The sequence below is a fragment of the Aureobasidium namibiae genome (assembly GCF_000721765.1).
Source record: "Aureobasidium namibiae CBS 147.97 unplaced genomic scaffold scaffold_7, whole genome shotgun sequence".
Classification (NCBI taxonomy): Eukaryota; Fungi; Ascomycota; class Dothideomycetes; order Dothideales; family Saccotheciaceae; genus Aureobasidium; species Aureobasidium namibiae.
In genome coordinates, this window is record NW_013581202.1 from 223,096 (window position 1) to 248,459 (window position 25,364).

Below are 25,364 nucleotides of genomic sequence, written 5' to 3' on the forward strand. Positions count from 1 at the left end.
GAGATTGCGGTAGGATGCATAATTGAGCTGCAAAAGGCGACAGCAGCGTGTAACGGTGAGATGATGTCCCATATGGGCCGGTATGTCAGACTGATATGGGTTGGATGCTGATGGCCGTCGCTGTACCAAAGAGATTTGTTGAGGTTTACGGCCTTGACAAATCTCACAAGGGAAGCGGCCCTGGAGCAACAACTTCCCAAGTCATTCTGACCCGATGCCCTAATCAGAGCGCCATCGGGTATGAGCTGTCACGAAGCTATACGTTCGCACTTCTTTGTTCTGAATATAGAGCAGATAGGTAGGCCCTTGATGGAATGTGAGGTGAGAGGTAGAAGATACCGAGCTAAGGCATGCAAGGCAAGTGATGCTGTCGCTTACCTGCCCAATCACAGCGCGCGCTCATTTTTGAGCTGCTCCAACCACCTCTGCCCCCAATCCTCCAACTTCCAACAAGACATTTTACGGGACAGCCTGCACGTCACAATTCTTGTGGCTTGAGCGTCCACCAGGGGCGGGCGGCGTGGTTCAGATCGGAGCAAGGAGAAGCAAAACATCTGATCCATTCGTCATCCCCCGATGGACCCGCTGCCGGTTGGCAGACATAGGTCGGGACGCGACAACCACCTCGTTTTTTTCTTGCTCACGTACACGTTTGTTTGCCCTCGACCACTCCTCGCAATCGCGCCCTGGATGTTGGCAATGCCGTCGGCCATCCCAGACCCCCTCCGCATGAAATGCAACTTGACGCGAGCCGTGGCTTGCTTGCCGCCGCCCCAAGATGCGCCCTCTCGCGCATCTTCTGTATCAGCCCGGTTATGGGGTTGACTGACAGGAAACGGCTGGTCCAGCAACTGACCCAGACGAGACGAGTGCAGACCTGCCCTGCAAATGTCTGCATTGGATCTCTGTCCGGATCTGCCGGGCCGAGCGGTTTGTTACGGACCTCTTGTCTTGGATCGACTTTGCTGTGCTGACCTGACAAACATTCTACCCTCTTTCTTTTTGCTTAGCATGCTAATTCAGCCCATGGTCAAACAACAGGGACATGTCAGTAAGTAGACATGATCGTCCCTCCAAGCAAGACGTACCGACAGTAGCCCGGCTAGACGTATATCGCGCTAAGTTCTGCCGACCCAGGCGCTGCCAAGTAGTAGTTGTTGTTGTTGATGTTCCTGCATGTGTATGAAGGGATCACCTGCATTTGCCGGCTCATGATCGAGTCTCTGATGATGAACCTTTGCACTTCCCAGCAAGGAGAATCGCGTCTGCGTGATCAAGGCCGAAAAGGCCTCTGTTGCATTTGAGTCGAATCATCCTCCCTGGCTTCGGAGTCAGATAGGCAGCCCAAATTCGGCAACGAGGCTACTGCAGCTTTCCCGCGTTACGCTTCCTCTCCCCAAGAGGCGACTAGAACAGTCTAAGCTGTCCATGGCTATGATCATACTGAGGCTGAACTAGTCCCCGTCAATTGGGTTTGGTTACCTTGAAGACGCAACTTCTGGGTGAGAAGTCGCCTGGTACCCTGTGGTAGAAAAAGAGGGCCGAATCCTTCTCAGAAACCAGATGAGTTTTTGAGTTTCGCTGGCTTTCTCACAAGTAACCATCTCTTTGTCTCGTAGTAGTTGACTGGTAGATCTCTACTGGTCTCGAGTAAGTACGACATCCAACCAAGGACATCATGACACCGATGGTCTCTCTCATCATTGCCGGTTGTTGACCTCTATCACAGTTCCTTTCAGAGTTTACTTTCGTACGATTGATCATCACAAAACACCCATACACCCTCATTCTCTCAACGACCGGTCCCTCGACATTCGTTCACCCTGTGTCAATCTTCTGCACGAACATATCATCTACTCGCCGCACGTCTTGTCACCCTCTGGAGATCTTGCAATCATCCTGAGACTGACATCCATCGACGTGCATAAAGGCGCTTGCAGGTCCAGCTGCTCACGCTCAGACCATCAAACATCTTGTGTGGAGAAAGAATCCTTGTAAGTCTTCCTTCTGCATGACAGATGCCGAGAGGCAGGAATGCATCCTTCCTCACCGCCATCTCCAACAATTTCGGGGCTTTTGTTTTCCCTTTTTTCCTTCTGGTTTTGGTCTGCAGCATACCGAGCCGACTCGCATTCTCGATGACAAGTCATATCTGTCTTGTATGGAAACAAGACCATTGCTTACCATGGCTACTGTGCAGGTCCTATACATATTCGCTTCCCACATTTCGTCTCGATTATCTTGAGGACCTGCTGCCTTTGCAAATTCAACTTTCTTAAGTAAGAATACTGCACTTGCACCTCACGACCGGCGCAATCTATTTTGCTTCGACCATACATCTTGATCATCTCTTGATTCAGATTGTGGCGTCGTTTGAGCTTCGGATCTAATCGTTACTCATCAAGATCGCAGTAGTCTACTGCACCCCATACACAGCCGCCGAACCAACGAGCGCGATCAACAGATCCACGCAAGTGCCGAAGAAGCCAAAGTCTAACTCTGACAAGCTTCTCGGAAGAATAATTGTAAGTCAAGAATCTTCTGTTCCTACACTCACGTCTTTTCTCTTGTTCCAATTGTTATCGCGTTGGTGCGACGTTCACTTTCCTCAATCCTTACTATGCAGTCTGATCTGGCGCTGATGAGCTGCGGCACAGCCAGCCCCACTTCCTGCAAGAAGATAGCATAATCAATCTGTTCACATGAATCTTGTCGCTTCGATGAATTCTGGTATGCATTTCCCTTTTTCTTTATTATCTTATCATTACACCTTCTTCATCCGGCAAACAAACCACCAACGGCTCTGTCGCAACTTTTGGCGAGTTCGCAAGGCGTTCTTTGATCCTCCTCTGTTGTCGTCAGGAGCTGTGTATCGGCAAAGTTTTGGGGTCCAGGTCCATTCGCTGTACGACGATGGGGTCTTTATTGTCTTGTCTTGGCCGAAGTATGACAGACAGCGAGCTGTCTACGAATCTCGAGGGGATCATCTGGTTCGGACAAATTTGCTAATTCTTGATTTCGTCAGGGACAGCATTCTTGCACCTACGGCACGATTATACACTGCCACCAGACCAAGAATGTCTTGAGCAGCTCGGAGTTCATGCACATCAGCCTGGCTACCACAATCCTGGAAGCGGCGATCCTCTCCGACGTGACGACGGCTTGGGACATTCGACTGGCAGCATGTTCTCGCTATCCAACAACTTCATCGCAGACCGATCGGTAACCACAACTGACCAGTAAGTCTCTTTTCTTTCTTGTCCGGGGTTCACATGGGCTGTGTACCTTTGACCCCTCATCTGGTGCCGCCGCGATGGATAGGGATTCGCCAGCCTAAAAATGATTGGTGTGGCGTGCTTCTTCAGCAAGAGTCGCTCTTTCCCTTCAGGTCTGCAAAACCTCGGGGCTCCGCTCATCTGTATTCATTCTGGTCTTGGTCGACAAGATGCCAGCAACCTGCCGCGCATCACAAGCCTGGCGTTGCAAATCAAGGTCCGCGGTTGCTCATGCACCTTCTTTTCCCAACATCATACCTCGCGCGCGGTGTCAGCCTGATGTCGTACATGCAAGCCTTTTTCTGCACTGCGTACCGCCAGAAAATCTTATTCTCCTCCTCAACGACATGAAACACACGAGGAAGAATGACTGACAATCTTGCAGCGAAAGGTATCACCCAAGTGCGACAAGCTTTGCTGCCGCTGCCGGAGATAGTTCTGGTTCGATTTCAACCAGTCCCAGCTCTGCCACGTCCTCACTGGCCTACACTGCAAACTATCCAAGCCATTACACAACGTATGCCGCGCCTGTCGCACCTGTCCAACACTTTGTCAACCATCCTGGGCTGAGTGGACGCATGTGAGTCTGGACCCTATTCCCGTTATCTGACATGCCTTGACCGGCATCAATGTTTATTCGTTGTTGTTCTATACTCGACATTCGCTAACAAAGCCATTGTAGTCTGGATGATCCAGCACAAGGAATTGCTGCCTGGCGATCTCCAGCCCCAGCTCTAGGACACTCATTGTCGCCGTCCACTACCAACATCACAACTCGTGACTACATTCACACAGGTAACCTTCCTGTCCCCAGTCACCTGTCTTCTCCTCCGGCATCTACCTACACGGGATACTCGGAGACTCCACGTTCGTTGACTGGCATCGCAACCCCCCTCTCCCCCTCTTCGAACCCACTTCTGACCGCACAAATGGCTTCTTTGAGCACTACCGGGTATGGAACACATCGTAGCGAATGCCAGAACTTTCCCTGGGTGCAACATGAGAGTTTCCACAATCTCGAATGTGAGGGTCAAGAAGTTGTTCCCAGAATACACGCGAAGATGGAGAAGGGGTTCTTCCTCTCCCCTGATAGATCCTGGACATGCTACCGACGCAACTACTTCTCGGTCACTTGCTCATTTGAGCTGACACCACACATTGGAAATGGAAGACTCTGCCTCAATGGTCAAAGAGTCCAGGCCATGGGTATGAAGTTGACTGCGGCTGTCGATGGACAAACTGGAAAAGGTGTCGAGCTTATCCAACATACGCCCAAACGCGACAGAGGTCCCAAGAATGCGATCCCGATCATCAAAATTTCACCCACGCCGCCGAATGGACGACCCGCCGAGTCTACTCTCAGCCCACACGGCGTCTACCATGTACCGATGTCTTCATTCCATGCCACTGGAGTCCCCACTGGTCCCCATCTTCCCTTCCAAAACGCCCGCGACGAGTCTCCCGCATCAAGCCGATCAACGTCCCCTGCCGGCCGGAGACATGAGTACACCTTTGGTCATCTTGCCAGCAGTCAACTGCCAATGCCAGGCCAGAACATCCAGCACACCTTCGAGCGCGTGCAATTCAAGTCGGCAACAGCCAACAATGGCAAGAGAAGAGCATCCCAGCAATACTTTCACCTTATGGTTGAGCTCTGGGTTGACGTCCGCGAAGACGAAACCAGGAAGCCGAAGTGGGTCAAGATTGCTTGTGCAATCAGTGACAAGGTTGTGGTGCGCGGTCGCAGCCCCAGCCACTACAAAGCCGAGAATCAAGGTGGTGGCTCTTCATCTACTGGTCGCGGTGGAAGCACTGGCGGTTATGGAGGCTCAAGTGGAGGCTATGGCGGTATGAGTCGTGGCAGCTTCAGTGGAGCTGGCTATGCCACTGGACCAGGCAACACGGGCGGGTTCCGTGCCAGTCAACAATACCAATCGGCAACCTCGCCCGAGCAAGGCTATTCCTCCAGCACTGGATCGAGTGTGGCCGAGATTGTTGACGTGAAGCACCCCATCGAAGCCGAGCCAAGCCATGACGAAGACAGCGCCATGCAGGACTTTGCTGGCTATCAGTACATACCAACGACCTTGTACGATGGCACTTCAGTGCAGGGCAAAGGCGAAAGCCCAAACTCGACCGCAGGAGGCGGACAGACAGTCGACAAAAAGGTGTCGATCTGGGACGAGTATCCCGAAGCGCTGCCTGGAACACAGTGGAGTATGGGCAACTGCAATCGCTTCCAGGGGGTGGAAAGCAGCAGAGGCTACTATCCAGCATTCAGCACGACTGGGTTCTGAGATGAAGTGTAGGGCGCAACATGTTGCAAGGGACAATTTCCTTTCCTTGTCTAGTCTCTGTTCATGGCGATTAATTTTCTGTCAACAAGGTTCGTTTCTCAAAGTCACAAGCACAATGCTTCGAAGGTCATGGTATTAATGGAGTCATGGACACAGGAAGAAAAGGCAATCAAAGGAGAATGGCGTTCTGAGAGGGACATGAGGATGAGGCACGGTAATGATACCCTTGGACGGAGTTTGGGCAGCAGTACAGCATGCAGAGGAAAAAGGAACCAGGGCTCACGGAACATGATGATGAAGGTTATGAAGGGAGGCAGCGCTGATGTAATTCCTGATTTACAAAATGCATAAGACACAGGGTGTCTGTAATATCAACTGCTTGGCAAAGAAGTTTTGCAGTGATTGTGATGGATACAAGTGAAGGTGGCGGTATGGGTGCTGGAGTGGATATTGGTGCAGTGTGTGTGGATCGAAGCTTCCAGAAAGGCGCGGCTGGCGGAGACGGCGACTTGTATGTGGGCAAAAAACTAAGGTTTCGGGAGAGCGTTTGACAAGAGTCATTTGTCGCCCGCTAGACGGCAGCGCTTACCAGATGTTCCCAAAAGTCTTTGGCAGAACCACCCCGTCGCCCTCGCTGTCGTCCTCTACGCCGAGAGCCTCTACTACCGCTCCCGACCACGCCCAACCCTCGGCCAGAGACACTCCCGACCCACGCCCGTCCTCGGCCTCTCAGCGCCCCCCAACCTCCCGTACTCCAAGCAGCCGCCCGCTGTCCCGCTCTCCGGAGAAAAAACCGAGTGCCAAAGCCGACAAAAAGTCGTCACTGTCGCGCTCAAAGAAGGACAGAGCACACGACCCCGACACCCACCCGCTCAATCTATCTCCCGAAGAGCGCGCCCGCCTCTCGAGACTCTCCGCTAGGATGGATCAGGAAAAGCAACAGGCCAATGGCAATAGCACCGCCGACAAGCCCACCCAGAATGGTGATGCTGCTCCCGCTCCTCCACCGCACAAGACTCCCACCACCCCTCCGCCACTAAGCACCGAGGATGCTGAGGCCTTCAAGGCTGCCGGAAACAAGTACTTCAAGGCTGGAGACTACACAAAGGCCATTGCAGAATACACAAAAGGTTGATCCTCTCCATGTCTGCCCGGTCGCGCGTATGCTGACACGTTGCCCTTCTCAGCCGTCGAGGCCGATCCCAAGTCTTCGACATATAGATCCAACCGCGCCGCCGCTTACATGTCCGCTGGAAAGTACGTCCAGGCTTTGGATGACTGCAAAGAGGCCGATGAGCTGGACCCGGACAATGCCAAAATCTTGCACAGAATGGCCCGTGTCTACACATCTCTGGGACGTCCTAGAGAAGCCCTCGAGACCTACGACCGTATCACCCCTGCCGCGTCGCAAAAAGACCGCCAACCTGCAGTCACAATGAACAAGCACCTTACCGAGGCCGAAGAACAGATCCGCGAATCTACCTCTGGTTCCATGGCCATTTTCGCTCTTGACCAAGCGGAGAAGGGTCTTGGGTCCACCGTCACAAGACCACGAAAGTGGGCTCTGCTCAGGGGTGAGGCATACTTGAAGATGGGAAATGTAAACGCCCTGGGAGACGCACAAAACATTGCCATGTCGCTGTTGCGCAACAACAGCGCCGACCCCGAGGCTCTCGTACTCAGAGGACGCGCTCTGTACGCACAGGGTGAGAACGACAAGGCGCTGCAACACTTCAGACAAGCCATCAGCTGCGACCCCGACTTCAAGGATGCCGTCAAGTATTTGCGTATGGTGCAGAAACTCGATCGCACAAAGGAAGAAGGAAACGGCTACTTCAAGTCTGGAAAGTACCAACAAGCTGTCGACACCTACACCTCTGCCCTCGAAATCGACCCCCAAAACCGTGGCACAAACTCCAAGATTCTGCAAAACCGCGCGCTTTGCTACACCAAAGTATGTTTTTTTCGAACCGACGATACCGAAAAGTTCTGACTCTGACAACTTCTGCAGCTCAAGGAATGGCAAAAAGCAATCGAGGACTGCGAACGCGCACTGAAGCTCGACCCCAGCTACACCAAAGCCCGCAAGACAAAGGCCAAAGCCCTCGGCGAGTCCGGCGACTGGGAAGAAGCAGTCAAGGAACTCAAGTCCATTGCCGAGAGCAACCCCGAAGAACCCGGTATCGCAAAGGAAATCCGTAACGCCGAGCTCGAGCTCAAGAAGAGCAAGCGCAAGGATTACTACAAGATTCTGGGGGTGGAGAAGGATGCAGATGACAATCAGATCAAAAAGGCGTACAGGAAATTGGCTATCATCCATCATCCTGACAAGGTTTGTTTTGCCCCTACTAACCCCCATAGCCGCCGTGTCAATCGCTGACAATATCAAAAAAAAACAGAACCAAGGCGACGAAGCAGCAGCCGACCGCTTCAAAGACATCGGTGAAGCCTACGAGACCCTTTCCGACTCTCAAAAACGCGCTAGCTACGACAGCGGCGAAGACCTCATCGACCCCCATGAGCAATTCGGCGGCGGCGGTTTCGGCGGCATGGGAGGCGGCATGGGTTCGCAGATTGATCCTGAAGTGCTGTTCCAAATGTTTGGAGGCCAGATGGGCGGAGGTGGCGGCTTTGGCGGCGGCGGTATGGGTGGCGGCGGTGGCCGTAGAGGTGGCGGTGGAGGCTTCCCCGGTGGGTTCCACTTTGGATGAGAGGATGTCTGATTGGATTATTGGAGGCTTTGACGACTTTCTGGACGCGAAAAAAACTAGGATTTCTTGGATGGCTGGGAGGGAAAAAGTCGAGTGTCGGAAGTCCCGAGTTGACATGTTGACCATCCTTTCTTCCCATCTGTTTGCGGTCTGTTCCATCACCACCCCTTTTGTTCATATGTTTCCAGCATGACGGAGCGAGCGAAGGAATCCAGATACTCGTTTTTTTTTGTTGCATGTTATGGAAGTTGGAGTTTTTGTTTGCTTTCTCTTTTCGCAAAAAGCTCACCTATGTGGAAATTAGACTGTTCTGGAAAATCTCGCTTTTGCAATATACGCAACAAGAACGTTTTGTTCCAAAAACAGATCAAGGAGATAACGTGCACAGTTATACACTTTTGCTTCATCAAACACGTATATCTGAAATTGCAGACAAAACCTCAGCTTGTGTGAAAGATGCTAGGATGTAAAGTAAAGCCTGTCCGCTTGGTAAAGCAGTATATGATTATATTGGCCCCCTCGATTGGCTTGCACTACTCTCTCTACATTGACGTTGATGGAAAGGGTGAATAGCTTTTCCACCTCATGTTGTGTTGGGTGTTCTGAGTCTCACCCTTCCATGACAACTAAGTAAACCCAAGTTTTCCAAGCATAAGAAGTGTGTGATAGGAAAGAACCTCAAGTTTGACATGTTATCAACACACATCCATTTACACATGCACGGGTACCTCTTTTGATCCTGCAAACGACCAGTACGAAACACGAGATCCCGACAGCAATTACGAATGAGACGAATGTTGCCGTGTCAAGATCAAGTGGACATTTTCTCTCAGTCTGCTGCTACCCCTTCTATTCTGGCCTGTTCTCTGATCTTGCGGATGATGAATATTCTAGAGATTCAGTCGTGTGAGTGTTCTCGTCATGCGAGAAGTAATCTCGATGGAGCGCAAGCACTCTCTTTTGACTGAGCCCTGCATGAGCAAGCGTCGAGCGATGCCTAGAGAGCTGGAAAGCATGCACCGCGTCGAAAATGCCCTGAGCAATATGATTGTCGATGAGTTGTCGCGAAGGAGGCGGAGAGAGCAATACGTGCAGCCAACACGCCCACAAAGCGCTTCGCAGGTGGATTCGTGTAGCATTGTATTGTCGTGCCAAACGAAGGCCTCAGCGCTGGCGTAGCGAAGCTTCCCTTTTGTATCACAGATCAACCAAGAGTCTTCGAGTGTCCTGCTAGAATATAGTCTTCCAGAGTCCTCGACGACCACGGCCCTTTGGTATCGCTTGAGAATGTGCCATATTGGTAGTCTGCGCATGTTTGAATATTCTGCTTTGGAATATGATTGTTCTCAAACACCTTCGATAAGACGTGTGGGATCCGAACGAGGAGCTTCGTGAGGCTGAGCCATCGAAAGCTTCTTCGCCATCTCGTGCCAAACGACACGCGATGGGGGCGAGGGAAGATCGTGATGTGGTGTTCTGACACTTGTAACATCGCTGGCTGCTGGAGATGCACCGGCCTCGCTAGCTGAGTACGGAAAGAGCGACTGTAGCTGTTCCAGCTTGTTTTGGAGAATGTCCCTCTGGACCGGGTCGAAGGTTGGCAGCGAAAACAAAAAGCCGATCAAAAAGGTGAAATCGTCGACTCGACCAGCGGTTTCCTGAACTGTAGTCGCCGGAACAGTAATAATGACATTGGCGATAGTATCGGTCAGCTCGAATAACTTTTGTTGGATGCCTGAGCCATGGATTGCGATGGCTTGACGGGAAAATCTCGTCATGAGTGCTCGTAGTTGTGTTGACAAGCGGACTGGGAAAGACAGAGATAGAGATTCTTTTGATGAAACAGAGCTCAGCAAGCATTTTGACATGGCCATCTGCCACACCAACATTCGCAGCCAATGTTTTGTTACGATCAAATCTGCTTGTTGCATGTCTGTTAGAGGTGTCACACCGGCATGAGCTTCGTTTCCGACCGGCTCCTCATCAATCTCTTTGTGTTTGCTGTCAATCCATTCTCGCGTCACGGTTGTGGTGCCGAACCAGTTGGCGAGGAAGTCATCATCGATGAGGCGGAAGAGACGGATGATCTGCAAAAAGCCTTCGTGTACACCTGGAGGGATTGACGGATCGAATTCTGGAAGGTCGTGCAGAGGTGGCAACACTACCGGCCGGTAATTTGAGATGGCCAGATATCTTTCGTGAATAAAGACCTCCCAGTATAATCTCTGTCTGCGAGCACGCTCGCTCGAATTGAGCTTCTCCATGACTTCTGGATGGCCGATGCGTAGCATTTGAATCATGGTGATGGATTCGCGAACGTAGTAGAATGACATGTCCATGTTGGCGAGGCACATCAAAGAAATGTGAGCGAACTGGCTGATCATAACCCTCCGAACGGACATTTTCTCGTCGAAGGCAATAGCTGCTCTGGCTTTGATGAGTTCTTCGAGCCAGTATCTCACTTGCGACTGGGAGTCTGTGGAGTCATCCGGGCTTTTGTTGGTCAAGGCGATGGTGATGGCTGTATAAGCATATACAAAAGTTTTGGCTTCTGCGCTCTGATCCATCTCTCTTATTGAAGCAAGTACATCATCGACGGTCATGATGGGATTGACTGGGTAGACAGAAAGGTCATAATCGTCCAAGAAACTAGTAAAGAAAGAAGCATCATGGTTGATCAAGGAAGGTGACGGTTGAGCAGGACTTGAATCCGAGGTTTCGGCGCGTCCATTTGTGGTCTCCTTGTACTGTGCGATGAGCTTGCCGCGTTTGAGTGTTTTTGTTCTGGGTTTGGGCGCCGAATAGACGCAGCGGAGGTTAAGATGACTGCATTGCTGGCATTTCTCTTGGCCGTTACATTTGACCTTTCTGAGTTTGCAAGCATCACAGGCTTGATTCGTCCGACGAGTAGGTGGTAATGAGAAGGATGTGTTCATTTCGATATGCATACCAGCGTTGGAATGGAAGGAGAGAGCGACAGGATGGTCATGTTCACCTGACTTAGCAAAGCACCCGCTCCTGCGGAGACAGCTTGCGCTTTGACCTCGGCCCGCTATTTCAACGCTCTACGTGAACCACTCTCGATTCTCGACCCTTGTCGACCATATGTCGCCTCGAACGTATAGACCAGCTAATTGTCATGTTGCAAAGTGCTCAGCTGAGCCCTTTCCTGACAGCTTTGGCCAGGTAGACGGATCTGGATACCATCTGACGGGCGCGCAGTAGACGCGAAACACACGCATCGTGGGCCTACATCCTGGTGTCAAGTCGACGGCTGATGCAACCAAGTACTTCCAGCATGCAGCCGCGTGTCTTACTGTCCAATCGTGCCCCCCTCGATCCATCTGCTTCGACACATGCTGCTCTATCCAAGTAGTTTGTCGCGTCAGCAACTTCGGCGATCACGACTGCTCCAGATTATCCATCGCATCTGGAGCGCCATGACATATGGCCACTCCGGACAATCATTTCGCTAGTTATATCCAGTATCAACTTCAAGTTCCCAATAATTACTCTACTTCGCCAATACTGTTCAACCGCAGAAACAACTTGATGTATCAATTTTGCGGGTAGCTGCTTGGCTCTGTCTTGCATTGTGGCCTTGGTCGTACGCTTTGACACTTGACAGGGCGTACAGTAGAGCAAGAACCCGTCGGTCGACTTGCCAGCGCGTTTGTTGCCTACCTGACGCTCAATTTCCATCAATCGGTGGCACAAAGACTTTTGAGATGGAGCAATGCAATCAACCAAGCGATGTAGAACTAAGTACACTACAGTGGAGAGTCTAGAGCCAATCGGCGACGACTGTAATGTCTATGGTAAGAAGTAGCAGCCCCGAATCCTGGGAGTCCCCGACGAGTCGGCGAGCAGAAGAAGCTAGTTTTTGCCAGGGGGGTGTTCGTATACCGTCAACCCGGCCATTGCTTTTGCTTGAAAAGACTTGTTTGCTTCTTCTGTTTCTCTTCCTCCACTTTCGTCTACTCTCATATCTGCCAATCATGCACAACCGAATGTCTGCCAATCTGTCTTCGGACACCGAGAGACAGAACAGCCATGAATCTTACATGTTCAACGATGTTGTCCACTCTTTGTCATGGTCAAATATCACCTTGACCGTGGAGGACCGCTCCACCCAGAAGCCCAAGGACTTGATCAGCAATGTCAGCGGCCACATGAAGGCTGGTAAGTACCTAGCTATCTCTGCTATGAATGAGAGCATGGTTGACATCATATTAAGGTGAGGTTCTGGCTCTCATGGGTCCTTCTGGCAGCGGAAAGACGACTCTCCTTAATATACTTGCAGGCCGTGTCCCAGCTACCAAAGGCACCGTGCTCGTCGACAACACTCGCGTATCAAGTCCAGACTACAAGAAGCTTACGTCTTTCGTTGAACAACAGGACACGCTCGTGGGTTCTCTGACCGTGCGCGAGACTCTTGACTTTGCAGCTCGTATTGCTCTCCCCAAGTACGCTCAACATACCTTCGTTGCTAATACACATTGCTGACATATCAAGGTCTGTTCTCAGGAACGAAAAGAACAACAGAGTCCAGACCCTGATCGATAGCTTCGGTCTCAAGAAGCAAGCTGACACCCTGATCGGCACACCTATACGCAAGGGCATATCTGGAGGCCAGAAGAGACGTGTCAGCGTCGCAAGCCAATTGATAACCGCACCAAGCATCCTCTTCCTGGACGAACCCACCAGCGGACTCGACTCTGTGGCTAGCTTAGAAGTCGTGTCCTTGCTGAAAAAGTATGCTCAGAAACACAAGCTCGTCGTTGTAGCTAGCATCCACCAACCGTCAGCCTCCACCTTCCAACTCTTCGACAAGCTGCTGCTCTTATCTCAAGGTCAGACATGCTATTTCGGCAGCGTATCGAAGGTTTCGTCCTACTTCTCCAGCCTCGGCCTGCCTGTGCCACCTCTCATGAATCCTTCGGAGCATATCCTCGACCTGACAAACACCGACTTCGAATTGGATGACAACGAGGAAAAGGGTGCCTCCCAACGCCTCCTTACTATCCAGTCCGCATGGAAGGCGCACGACACAGAGGACCATGACGCGACTATTGAGCTCGACAAAAACGAGTTCTTTGCAGGCTCTCAGGGACCCGGTTTGGCCCATGATTTAGGCATACCTCTCACCCTGCTGCACCGTCTGTTTCTCAAGTCCTACCGAGACATTGTCACTTACTGGATTCGTGTCGCTATGTACATGGGCCTCGCGATCATGATGGGTACCGTGTGGCTCCGTCTAAGCACAGTGCAGAAGGATATCCAGTCTTTCGTCAATGCACTATTCTTCGGAAGTGCCTTTTTGAGCTTCATGGCTGTCGCCTATGTGCCTGCCTTCCTCGAGGACCGAGCCATCTTCATCAAGGAACGTGCCAACGGCCTTTACGGACCGTTGTCATTCGTAGTGTCCAACTTCCTCATCGGCCTACCCTTCCTCTTCCTCATATCCATCTTGTTCGCGAGTGTTACCTACTGGCTAATCAACTTCCGTCCTGATGCCACTGCATTCTTCGTGCACGTCATGTGGCTTTTCTTGGACCTGGTTGCGGCAGAGAGCCTCGTTGTCCTCGTCTCATCTCTCTTCCCCAACTTCATCATCGCTCTTGCCCTCGTGGCTTTCGCCAATGGCCTCTGGATGTCAGTTGGAGGATTTCTCGTCCCTACAGGAAGTCTGAATGTCTTTTGGCGTTACGTGTTCCACTACATTGACTATCAGGCCTATGTGTTTCGCGGTATGATGGTCAACGAGTTCGATGGCCGCACTTATCGCTGTGCTGGCGATGTTGTCACTGGATGTTCGTGCGCCTACGAGAGCGAAATCTCAGGTCAGTGCGAGATCGATGGCAGGGCTGTGCTGCAGTACTACGACTATCCCACTGGTCAGTTGGGAAAGACCGTGGGTATCATGATTGGCATCATTGCTGTCTATCGTCTGCTTGGATACCTGGCCTTGCGCTTCAGATAGTAGAATCGGTCTGTGTGGGTTCAGGGACAAACACGACAGTACTTTGTGTTCGCGTGCAGGAAGATCGGAGAATATAGACATCGATGCATGGTTAGGGACCCGAGGCCGTCTCCACAGAACTCCATAGCCTATCACCAAGCAATGACAGAAGAACAATATTCATGAGACGACTCCGGCGTTCTTTGGGTGCTTGCATAGTGAGGAACCCCGGGTTTTGATTGATGGTATTACTCCGGGTCTCCGAGTCAGGCTTTTGATTGATGCTGCATTTTGTACCGACTCAGGATTGGTGCCCTCTTGAGAGAAGTGCCAGCCGAGACCAATAGATGGACAGAGTTGATTACAACACATCATGATTGAGCCCCTTGTGGGTTTTTGGAGTGGACGTTGTCAAAAGTGTGGCTTATCTTAAGGCTCAAGCACTGATTCGGAGGGGCTGTGGTCGATCACCGGCGAGAATCAACTGTCTGTGCAGACAGGGCAAGATACTCTATTGCAGGTATACAATTATGGCCAAACCTTGATGGGCAAATGCATACGTCGAGGGTGGTGAGCTGGAATTGCTTGAGGAAGGCGAAGACGAAGACGGCTTTTGCTCATCTTGCGACACACAAAATTGTTGAGGCTTCTCTGCCCAGCACAAGCGACATAGGCCACGAGGTGGCTACAGATAGAGCAGAGAGTAACTTGACAGGGCTCTCTTGTTCCAGAAAGTCAAAGAAGGTTTGATTACATGATCAGAGACTGTCAGCCAAGAGGGGAGAAAAGCCACGGCGGGAGAGGGTTGCAGGTCAAGGATTGTAGGATTCTTCGGGCGGTATCAACCAACCAATAGCAACGGTGCACTGAAGGAGCTGGGTAAAGACGAATTGGGTGCTGCCTAGCTGCCTCATCGTATCTACCATGGTCGTTGGATGCAGGCGCTTTGTCCCCATCTCCTGAAGACTTGGTCTTTGTCCTGAGGAAGCAACGACTCGCACCAACCTGAGGCTGGCACCTTCCAACGAAAGCAACAATGCCGTCACCAGACGAAGCCGTGTCCGACGGCTACTTCAATGACCTGAGCCAGCAACTGCCCGACCAGCCCAACCAAGCCCAACAACCCAAATCCAAGCGTGTAGCATGCGTGCTGTGTCGCAAACGCAAGCTCCGATGCGACGGAGCGAAACCCTCCTGCGCGACATGTACACGCCTCTCCCACAACTGCGCCTACGATGAGGTGCGCAAGAAGTCGGGTCCCAAAAGGGGCTACGTCAAAGAGCTCGAGGCCCGTCTGGCCCAAGTCGAAACACTGCTCCACAACCATGCTGGCGTCGAGATGCCTCTGAATGCCGTCGACGAGACTATAATGACCGGAGACGACCTGCCTGACTTTGGCGGTATCGACCCCAGTCAAGGACGCCTGTTGCAGGAGATGCATGTAGGCCAATCGCCGCCTCCAACCACCAACTCGATGCCCAACACACGTCTGCACTCGATGGATGCATCATACGATACCGAGCAACCCGCCTTCTGGCAGGGTGACATCAAATCCCCCTCTTGGGTGCCAAACTTCTCGCTGCTTGCGACCGGCATGGACGAACCTCTGCCTCCTCCAGAAGTCTGTGCCGAGCTGACCGCCTTCTACTTTGAGCGTGTTCACCCCTCGGCTCCCATCTTACATCGACCTCGCTTCCTCATGGCCATGCAACACACGTCGCCGGCTCTCCGCCCCCGTCTGTCTCTTCAGTATGCTGTCTGGACCCTGGGTGCCAGCTCTCACCCAAAGTACGAAGACATGGTTGATACCTTGTATCGCCGTGCTCGTCACTATCTCGAGCGTGATGAGATGTCTGGCGTCGGCGAGAAGATGATCAACATAGCCACAGTTCAGGCTTGGCAATGTATAGCAGCTTTCGAGTTCAAGATGATGTACTTCCCCCGAGCATGGCTCAGTACTGGAAGGACCGCCCGCTTGGCCCTCATGATGGGTCTGCACCGCGTTGACGGCCCCAACATCGACGTCAAACAATGCTTGCCTCCACCAAAGGACTGGATCGAAAAGGAGGAGCGCAGGCGTTTGTTCTGGATGACCTTTGCCGGCGATCGATATGCAAGCATTGGTACTGGTTGGCCCATGACCATTGACGAAACCGACATTTACACAGATCTACCTGCCTCAGACGAGGCCTATGACTCTGGCACACCCGAGCCTAGTGTATCCCTGAAGGAAGCTCTTACGCCGGGCGGTGCTGAAGGTCTGTCATCCTTGGGATCGGTCGGCGTCATCTCTGCTCTATTCGGTCGTAACTTGTTGCATCTGCACCGAAATACTGACGACCAGAATGACGGCGATATCAATGGCATCTTCTGGAAGCGTCATAGACAGATGGATGGCATAATCCTCTCTCTGTTACTCGGACTTCCCGAGTCACTACGACTGCCATTGTCCGTTTCTGATCCCAAGGTCGTCTTCATGAACATGTGCGTCCACACTTCCGTAATATGCCTTCACCAAGCTGCTATCTTCAAGGTAGAGAAGCACCAATTGCCAGCCAAACTTGCAACAGAATCCAAGATGCGCTGCTTGACGGCAGCTGCTGAGATCTCAAGCTTGATGAAGATGTCTAGCCACATTGACATGGCTCAAGCTAACCCGTTCATGGCTTTCTCTCTGTACGTCGCTGCCAGAGTCTTTGTGCAGTATCTCAAGTCACGACCTCGTGACGACACAGCTCGCGGCTCATTGCACTTCCTTCTATCCGCCCTTCAAGCCATGAAGAAGACCAATCCTCTCGCCGAATCCTTCATCGCACAACTAGATGTCGATCTTGAAGTAGCCGGCCTTGATGAATTACGCAGCTTACGTGTTCGCGCCGCCCGAGCGGCTCAGGCCCAAGCCGCAGAATCCATGCAATGTCCCTACGCTGAAAGCAACAAGGACGAGGCAGGGAATACCCATATTCCTACTTTCGGCGATAGCGGATTAGCCGTACACTTGAACCCGAAACCAAAACGAGGAGGCAACCACCCATCTGGCGGCACTTTCCCTCCAGAGATTGCAGCAGTCATGGCTCAACCCCACCAAGGCAATTTTAAGGGTATCTTCCCCGTCAAAATGAGCATCTCGTCAGACAACAACTCTACAGCACATACCTCGCCCCAAACTCTTGGATCTAGTGATGCAGATGTGATGGAAATATGTAACAACGGCGTCTCTCCCTCTGATTCATCTTCCTCATCCACAGGACCTGCAAATCACTCTACGCTCATCTTCAGACAATCAAACAACAACTGGCAAACTCTACAACAAGGACAACAACAATCATCCGAAATGATGTATACCACACAACTCTCCCAACAGCAGCGGCTACCACAACAACAATATCAACAACAGCAATACCAACAACCACAGCAAAACTTGCAAGAAACACCAATGTCGTCTTTGCTTCCTCAAATGTCTGATTTTTCAGCCAACGAATTCTCGGCGAGTGAGTTTATGAATTTCACAAAGATGGGGAACGCGACGACGACGGTGTTGGAACTGGGTGCTGTGGATGAGAGTCAGTTATTCCAGCTCAGTGATGCTGAGTGGGGGCAGGTGATGGGAGAGTTTGGGGATACGGGTGGGGAGTTTTCGGTGGAGAGTAATCTTCTTCAATAAGAGGAAGAAGAGCGTTTATATTGTACTTGGGTAGAATGGAGGAAATTGTATGAATAGGAAATGAATGACTGGTTGGGGGGAATACACGAAAGGAGTTTTCAGGCATCATTGAAACTCTACTCGGGACTGGTTATTTGAGACGACTGTAACGAAACACTATGAAATATACTTCTCATCTCATTCTAGTCATTTTTTTTCCATTGGCAATCATCATTCATTCAATCACGTTACGGAAGGAAAGAATTCTCTGTGTTGCATGTCTTTGCATGTCTTGGTATAGGTATCTATCTGAATGCTCGCTTGCCTCTGATCTAATCCCAACAAAAACCGTCTGCAAAATGATAATGTTTTCCCTCCCTTCTGCCATTCCGATCCCAAAGTCTTATTTCCTTTGGAACCATAAGCAGCTTCTCACATATCAGCCATACTAAAATCCCCATCAGACTCCTGACTAGCGGAGGGCGGCATCTTCTTGACCGGCACACTGCCCACTCCCAACTCCGTCTCTACGCCTTCGACGCCTTCCGGCGGCGCAGCGGGCGTGGCACGCATGAAGATAGCAGGACTGGGGCTCAGCGCTGTAATCGGCGGTACCACTGGCGTCTCGGCAATGCTGTCCCTGGAGCGAGGTCGTGGTGTATCGTGTTTAGTAGGGATAAGAGGAGTGGAGCCAGAAGGCAGAGGTGGCAAGGGTGAGCTTTGCATGTGTGGGCCTGCGCGGAGTATGCTTTGTGCAGCTGCTGAGGCAGGAGTGACGTGGGAGGTGCTTTGGTAGGTATAGGGAGTTGCGTTTGCAGCGGGAGTATTGAAGGACTGGGGATGCGAGGGCGAGGAACTGGGTTGTTTTGTTGGCGAGTGGGCGGCTGCACGCTGTTGTTGTTGCAGCTGGGCGGGAGGTGGGAATGATGTGTTCGGACTTTGGAACAAGCGTTGGCTGGAGGGTGAAGGACTGTTCCTTGATGGGTGATGGTGGTGTGGTGTTGCGGAGCCGTTGGTGCGCTGTTCTGGGAGTCCGTGCGATGATGAGGGTCGAGAGCCTTTGGTGGGTGAGGGCGGGCCCATCTGCAGACCACTAGGTTGCAAGACTGGAGGGTGGATAGAGTGTGCTGATACGGCGCCGGCATGGGCTTGGGCGTGTAATGCGGAGAGGTCGTTGTCGTTGGACTTTCGCGTGGGTGGTGGAGGAGAGCTGCCCTGGTTGGAGGCTGGGCGAGCAGGAGGTGGTAGAGTGGTGCCGTTCCAAGCTTGCTGGGGGATGCCAACTGGTGTAGCGCCGCCAGCAGGACGATGGTAGCCTGGCGGGCCAGGGCTTTGACCTGATGGTGATAGCGAAGGGCCGTCAAGCAGGTTGTAGCGTCGAGCTGCTGAACGAGGAGTCGACGTTGTCTCAACAGCAGCTTCGAGCGTGCGACCACGAGAAGCGTCTTGTGTAGTGGCAGGTGCATCCTTCTGACCTGGGAAGTGCAGGTGCAACGGAGGCAGCTTGGGCTTGCTGCAGTCGGAGCAGATGAAGTGGAAATCGTCCTTCTCGGCGTCCTTCTCGTCAATGCCATGACATTTCGAGTGTTGCCAGATGTTGCACTTTTCGCAAGCAATTGAATGAGTGCCGTCGTCAAAGTTCTGGCCGTGCTGGCCGCAGACCGCACAGTCAAAGATCCACTCGTCCTCCTCTTCGGCTAGCGCGTCCAGCTCTTTCTGTCTCCTATCCATCTCGGCCTTGAGGTGACGCTCAGACAGACGACCCTCGATCTCACCGCCATTTTCCAAGCTCTTTTGGTTTTCCTCAAGCTTGCGAAGCTCTTCCTCGTGCAGGATGCGCTTGACCTCGCGCTCTTTGAGTCTCTGTTCTCTGGTAAGCATGCGTGATTCACGGGCCTGCGTCTGGTTAGTCTCCTTGTGCTGGTTGCGTCATTAGCTACGCGACTCACATGTTCCATCTTGGTCTGTTTCTGCTGCTCCTTGCGAGCCATATCAAGCTCTGCTTGTCTTCTCCTCTCTGCTTCTATTGCGTCCTCTTCGGCCTTGCGCTGCTCTGCCTTGCCAGCAAGTCTGCTAGATCTCTTTGCTGTGGCCATTTTCTGCAGGTTCTCCAATTCTCTTTGCTTTTTCAACACCTTTTGGCGTTGTGCTTCGACGCGCTTTTCAAGGATGGGCATGATCTGCTCATTGATACGCTTGACCAGCGCCTTCTCGTTTGGATCGCGACTCTTGCGGAGAGATTCCAGGAAGATGGTGTAGTCGTCGTGCGTGACAGCAATGCACTCCCATTTCATGCCACCGAATCCGTCGTCTTCGGGTTCCTCGTCATTCTTTACGTCGACCTCGGTGTTCTCGTGCTCATCTCCTTCGGCTTCACTCTCTTGGGCAGAAGTGTCCAGCTTGATGCGTTTGCTGGCACGTGAGCCACGAGACTTGCGTGCTTTGGCCTTTGCTTTCGGTTTGGGCGTGGGAGCGGGTGGTAAGGGCGCTTCGGTACGGCGGTATAGGCGGTCGTCGTCCAGGACGAAGTAGGAGCGGTCCTGAGAGTCCCAGCCAAGCTCTTCGATGCGCCATTGAGTCTGCTCATTGTCCTTTTCTTCCATCAAGCCACGCATGCGCTCTGCGTTCCAGAGAGTCCAGTTGGATAGTTGATGCAGGACACGAATTTTGGTGAAGACGTCGAATTCGGCAAACTTGTTGGGGGTCTCGTCGGTGCCGTAGGGGTTGCGCAGGGGTGCTTTTGCTATATACTGGCGGCGTGTGTATTCGTCATAGTTTTCGTAGCTGATGTAGGTTAGTGGGGAGTTCCTGGAATAGTGGGTGGGTGAACGCACGTCAGGCCTCTGTGTGAAGAGACGAATTTGAGCAGGGTAAGGGCAATCTCGGCCAGCTTTTCTGATGCTTCAGGTCTCAGACATTCGTGCTCCAGATCCTGGTATATAGTCAGTAGTTGGTCTGTGATGGAGTCGGGCTGGGCGCATGCCTCCATGTCGAAGTCTGGATCGATCTTGACGGGTTTGCCAAAGATGTACATGTACTGCATGAGAGCAGCAAACTGCCACATGTTTCGTAGTCGGACCAGGGTCTCATTGTGTGGTTTGGCCTTTTCTGCGGCGGCAATGGGCTTGTCCGGTTCGGCCTCCTTGCGGGCGCGCTTCCTGGCAGGCATCTTTTCTACACAGGGGCCAAGCCCTTGGTTTGATGGGTGGAGGAGAGGATTGGTGTATGGGTGACAGAGTTTTCCAGACGGCTTGACGAAGGCGAAGAGCAGAAATGGATAAAAAGTCGTCGAGACAGGGATGTGAAGCAATTCGGGGGTTGCAAAGAAAGTGAATGCCTCTGCGAACAAGCGCGCGACCGACGTGAAGCTGCATCCACTACCCACCATCCACCAAAGTGACGGGCGCCGAGGCTTCCCTTATTTCTTCCTTTTTACTCTTTTTTTTCCCATCGTTCCACTTTTGCTTTGGTCCACGGTCTTGGTTCTTTGATACGAGACTGCCCTTCCCCATGTCATCTGCAATGCTCGTCTCAGTAACTAACATCGTCTTCTGATATGCTTCGTTGTTCTATTCGTCATCATGACCCCCCCGGACTATCCTTCCCATCCCGTCCGCAACAAGCTATACATCTCGCACTTCCTCTCAACGTGGAACTCTCGCCTGTTTGAATTTGGCGCCGTCCTGTTCATCTCTACCATATTTCCTGGCACCCTGTTTCCTGCCTCCATCTATGCCTTGACTCGTTCCGCCTCTGTCGTCGTCTTTTCGACTGCAATCGGTCATCTGATTGACCGTTCTGAACGCATATTTCTGATTCGTTTGTCAATCAGTAAGTCGACTACCTTTGTCACTATCATCTTCTTTTGTCCACTTGACCATTCTGTATCTGTTTTTAAATCCCATCTTACTTGTCACTCCTTCTCCTTGATCTTGATCAATGCCATTGACCAATTCCAGTTGGACAAAGGGCAGCGACAGCAGCATCATGCATCTTTCTCTGGCTGTTGCTGCACTCTGGATATACTTCTCTCGAAACATGGTCTGCAAAGCTTGCATTGGCACTTCTTTCCCTGCTTGCATGCATCGAGAAGCTCTCATCCGTCCTCAACACCATATCCGTCGAACGTGACTGGGTCGTCGTCATATCTCAGAACAATACCGATGACCTACGAGAGCTCAATTCTCAGATGCGTCGAATCGATCTGTTCTGCAAACTCGTCGCTCCCTTTAGTATTGCCTTGGTCGCTGGATACTCCACTAGCATAGCCATCCTCGTAACCTTTGGCATGACTGCCAGCTCAGTCTTTGTCGAATACTATGCCATTGCAAGAGTATACTCCCAAGTTGATGGCCTCCAATCCCGGCCCATACCCTCGCCAGCCACCCAATCGACGAACAGCACCCATCAAACCTTCCGCAGTTGCATCTCATACATACAACATCCAGCGTTTCTTCCCTCATTCTCTCTATCCCTACTCTACCTCACCGTCCTAACCTTCGGCGGCCAGATGGTCACATACCTCCTCTCCCTCGGTTTCACCTCCACATCCATCGGTCTATTACGCACCATATCTACTGTTTTGGAACTCTCGTCAACCTGGCTTGCCCCCAAGGCCATGCACAAGATTGGGGCTATCAGATGTGGAATATGGTTTCTCAACTGGCAGATTGTGTGGATCGTGCTTGCAGTGCTTATGCTCTGGGTGGATGTACCGCAACGATATGCTGTTGTGGGTTTACTTGCTGGCACGATTGCTAGTCGAGTGGGACTCTGGGGCTTTGATCTATCAGCTCAAGTCATTGTTCAAGAGGTTTGTTTGTTTTAGCAGAGATGTTTTCTAACATCATACTGACGTGAAAAATCAGGCTGTGGAGTCCGATCAGCGAGGCTCCTTCTCTGCCATGGAGGCTTCTGTACAAAACACCTTTGAACTGTTGTCCTTTGCCTCGACCGCTATCTTCGCTCGGCCCAATCAATTTAAGATCCCGGCTGCAGTCAGCGCCGCAGCTGTTGTGCTAGCCGGTTTGATTTATGCTTTCTTTGTCCGTCAGCAGAGAGGTCATCTGTTCCACGCTTCAAAGTGTATGCAGCGAAAACGTCCTACATGGCAGCAGGTTGCTCAAGACGAAAATGTTGAGTTGAATTGATGCACAATTTATCCAGGCACGGCATTTGGAAACGACAGGGGAGATGAATCTTTGTATCATTCGTTGGCTAATTTCGCCAACTCCCCATGGTGCTGACTGCTGCCGTCACATCATTTCTGTCTCGTACGCCTTGACATTTGGCATTTACCTGTCTCCCTTCAATCTGACTTCTACTGTCTCTTTTGTGACCCACTTTTCACTATCTCCCATCCGGTCTAGGTCAGAAATTCTCGGGAATGAAGTCCTTGAACGCAAAAGCGGCTCCCTCAAACTCGAAGACTCTTCCCGGGTGTCTCTTTCCTTCAGTCAGATCTTCATGGAGACTTTGCAACATCTCATGACGCTCCCTGGATAGACTTTCGATGAAGTACTCAAGCTCTGTCGGCGACAGCGTCCTTAACGGGCTCTTTTCGAAGTGGACCTCGGGTGTCTCGATGGGCAGTATGGCGCTGTACCTGTCTGTCTTATACCATCCGTCGGCTTCTACAAAGACTTTGAGTAGCTGTTGATCGCCCATCGCGAAGTCGCCGGAACGGTCAATGATGGCGCGATCTTGATCATACTTATAGTACTCGTTGGATGGTATGAAACGAAGTGCATGAGTTTTGTCGCTGATGCAGTCTCTGATGAGTATCATCTGATCACTGACTCTCTCTGACCACAGATTACCACGGCGATAGATCTTGTGCGGCGAAATGATCTGGATGCTCTCGGCTTGAGGATAACATCCCTGACTGTACGCCTGTTGGAGAGCTCCGGCGAAGCGAATCGTTCCCGATTGGCCGGTCGAGCTCAAAGGATCGTCGTTGGGAAGCTGTGTTGTGGCGTCGAGATGAGTTCTTCTACAGACGTTGCGAGTGTACATCAAGTCGAACCAATGAGGGATCTCCCTGGTTACGAAGGAAATGGATAAACTACGCAAATGCGGTGCTTGAACGTACTCGGTCTCTTCGTCTCTCTCTTGCGACTTTACTATCATGGACTCGCAGACGTACGATACTCTGAGCGACAAACGGCGCAGTCTCGGCATCATCTCTCGAAGCAGCAGACACATACGAGGAGAAGTTGCGCCGAAATGAATATCGCGGGCGTTGGTGTCGAGTAGAAGGTTGACGCAAGACTCTGGCAACGATTGGACAATCTCAAGGATGACCCGAGTGTCCAAGAAACCGGGCCCTTTTCTCTGCATCTCCGTAAGGTCTTCGAAATGCTTTTCTTCTGTGAAGAGCGAGAAAGTTTCAAGAAGTGGGAATTGACGAGGCGACATGCCTGCCAATCTCATCAGTTGAACATCCACCGGAGTCAGTTTACCGCCGTTGCGTCTGGTTCGCTCTTCCCAACGGAGATTTCCAGTACCCTCGGGTGTGATATTCAGAGTCAAGGAATGAACGTGATCCCAAGTACGCTTGCGATTGCGGATGCGTCTCTTGTGCTTAGCCCTCAACTGCTCTTCAGAGAGCAAAGGCTTTGCGTACATCTCCTTGGCCTCCGCGAACGTGCTCGACGCCGCTCGTTCGCAAAGTTCGTGGCCGAAGCACGTAAGGTTGTGCAAGTGGTCAGTCAGAGCCCAGATGTTGATGTACTTGTCGAAAGTGCTGTCGAGGAAGGCCTTGATGTTGGCGTTGTCGAGGACCACGTGCTCGTAGAGCACTGGTGAGCCCGCGTCGTTCCAGAGGTGAGAGACTAGGACAGCCATGCGCAGTGCGTCGTAGCCGCCTTGTTCGCGGACTTTCACCAGAATGTCCTTGAGCACTTCGTTGGGTATGTCTTTTATGGTGGTAGGCATGGTTGCTTCGAGGATCGTGGGTGATCTTGAATGTTTTGCGTCGAGTGGTTAACGGAGAATGTGAGTCTCTCCGGGGAAACCGACTTGAAAGCGTGCTGGTGTCGAGGAAATAAAGGAGGAGTGGTCGCTCCCTGTGGGTTTTTAAACTTGTTTTTTCAGCAGTCGCTGCCTTTGCTGATGTCTTGTGACAATTGCTTGGGTCGGTTGGCGCCTTGCAGATGCCCTGTTGGGTGCCTGATGTCGCTGCCTTGCTGGTACCTGGTAACGCTGCCTGCCTCCTCGCTCCCTCAAAGCTACTTTAACGTCGGAAAAGTTCTGTGATACAGCTCAAAGTGGTAACCAAGCCTCGGAAATCAGATCTAAGCAACTTGCAAGGAGAACAAAAAAAAAGGTCCAAAGCAAGCGATACTCCCCTTTATACCCTTGGATTCTGTGTTTCTGATGGCGGCTTGCCAATTCCTGCTGCCTTCCAAGTCCTAGTCCTTCGACCAAGGTTTGATTAATGGTTGTGATTATCGAGCACCACAGGGCTATTTGTGG

The 25,364-nt window shown here is 51.8% G+C and overlaps 8 protein-coding genes across 8 annotated transcripts; 5 read left to right on the top strand and 3 right to left on the bottom strand.

Moving 5' to 3' along the window:
* Nucleotides 1–4,204: 4,204 nt before the first annotated feature.
* M436DRAFT_45320 (p53-like transcription factor) lies at nucleotides 4,205–5,572 on the top strand (the record flags this gene model as incomplete). Its single annotated transcript, XM_013572563.1, has 2 exons — nucleotides 4,205–4,731; nucleotides 4,804–5,572. 2 exons carry the CDS (start codon nucleotides 4,205–4,207, stop codon nucleotides 5,570–5,572), a joined length of 1,296 nt encoding a protein of 431 aa, XP_013428017.1.
* A 922-nt stretch (nucleotides 5,573–6,494) lies between these two features.
* Nucleotides 6,495–8,283, top strand: M436DRAFT_45601 (TPR-like protein; the record flags this gene model as incomplete). Its single annotated transcript, XM_013572609.1, has 4 exons — nucleotides 6,495–6,702; nucleotides 6,760–7,526; nucleotides 7,584–7,904; nucleotides 7,972–8,283. 4 exons carry the CDS (start codon nucleotides 6,495–6,497, stop codon nucleotides 8,281–8,283), a joined length of 1,608 nt encoding a protein of 535 aa, XP_013428063.1.
* A 1,346-nt stretch (nucleotides 8,284–9,629) lies between these two features.
* M436DRAFT_81167 (uncharacterized protein) lies at nucleotides 9,630–11,219 on the bottom strand (the record flags this gene model as incomplete). Its single annotated transcript, XM_013572813.1, has 1 exon — nucleotides 9,630–11,219. The coding sequence occupies one exon, from the start codon at nucleotides 11,217–11,219 to the stop codon at nucleotides 9,630–9,632; it is 1,590 nt and encodes a 529-aa protein (XP_013428267.1).
* A 1,062-nt stretch (nucleotides 11,220–12,281) lies between these two features.
* M436DRAFT_72146 (putative ABC transporter) lies at nucleotides 12,282–14,266 on the top strand (the record flags this gene model as incomplete). The annotated part of the gene is made up of 3 exons (XM_013572729.1): nucleotides 12,282–12,465; nucleotides 12,521–12,749; nucleotides 12,799–14,266. The coding sequence occupies 3 exons, from the start codon at nucleotides 12,282–12,284 to the stop codon at nucleotides 14,264–14,266; spliced, it is 1,881 nt and encodes a 626-aa protein (XP_013428183.1).
* Nucleotides 14,267–15,281: 1,015 nt separating this feature from the next.
* Nucleotides 15,282–17,105, top strand: M436DRAFT_12560 (uncharacterized protein; the record flags this gene model as incomplete). Its single annotated transcript, XM_013572374.1, has 1 exon — nucleotides 15,282–17,105. A coding segment is annotated over one exon (1,824 nt), but the record flags the coding sequence as incomplete, so codon positions are not given.
* Nucleotides 17,106–19,373: 2,268 nt separating this feature from the next.
* Nucleotides 19,374–21,057, bottom strand: M436DRAFT_15482 (uncharacterized protein; the record flags this gene model as incomplete). Its single annotated transcript, XM_013572384.1, has 3 exons — nucleotides 19,374–19,784; nucleotides 19,838–20,672; nucleotides 20,723–21,057. Coding segments are annotated over 3 exons (1,581 nt in total), but the record flags the coding sequence as incomplete, so codon positions are not given.
* Nucleotides 21,058–21,469: 412 nt separating this feature from the next.
* M436DRAFT_81171 (iron-regulated transporter) lies at nucleotides 21,470–23,038 on the top strand (the record flags this gene model as incomplete). The annotated part of the gene is made up of 3 exons (XM_013572814.1): nucleotides 21,470–21,719; nucleotides 21,848–22,701; nucleotides 22,757–23,038. The coding sequence occupies 3 exons, from the start codon at nucleotides 21,470–21,472 to the stop codon at nucleotides 23,036–23,038; spliced, it is 1,386 nt and encodes a 461-aa protein (XP_013428268.1).
* Nucleotides 23,039–23,258: 220 nt separating this feature from the next.
* Nucleotides 23,259–24,824, bottom strand: M436DRAFT_63108 (uncharacterized protein; the record flags this gene model as incomplete). Its single annotated transcript, XM_013572650.1, has 1 exon — nucleotides 23,259–24,824. One exon carries the CDS (start codon nucleotides 24,822–24,824, stop codon nucleotides 23,259–23,261), a length of 1,566 nt encoding a protein of 521 aa, XP_013428104.1.
* Nucleotides 24,825–25,364: the final 540 nt, after the last annotated feature.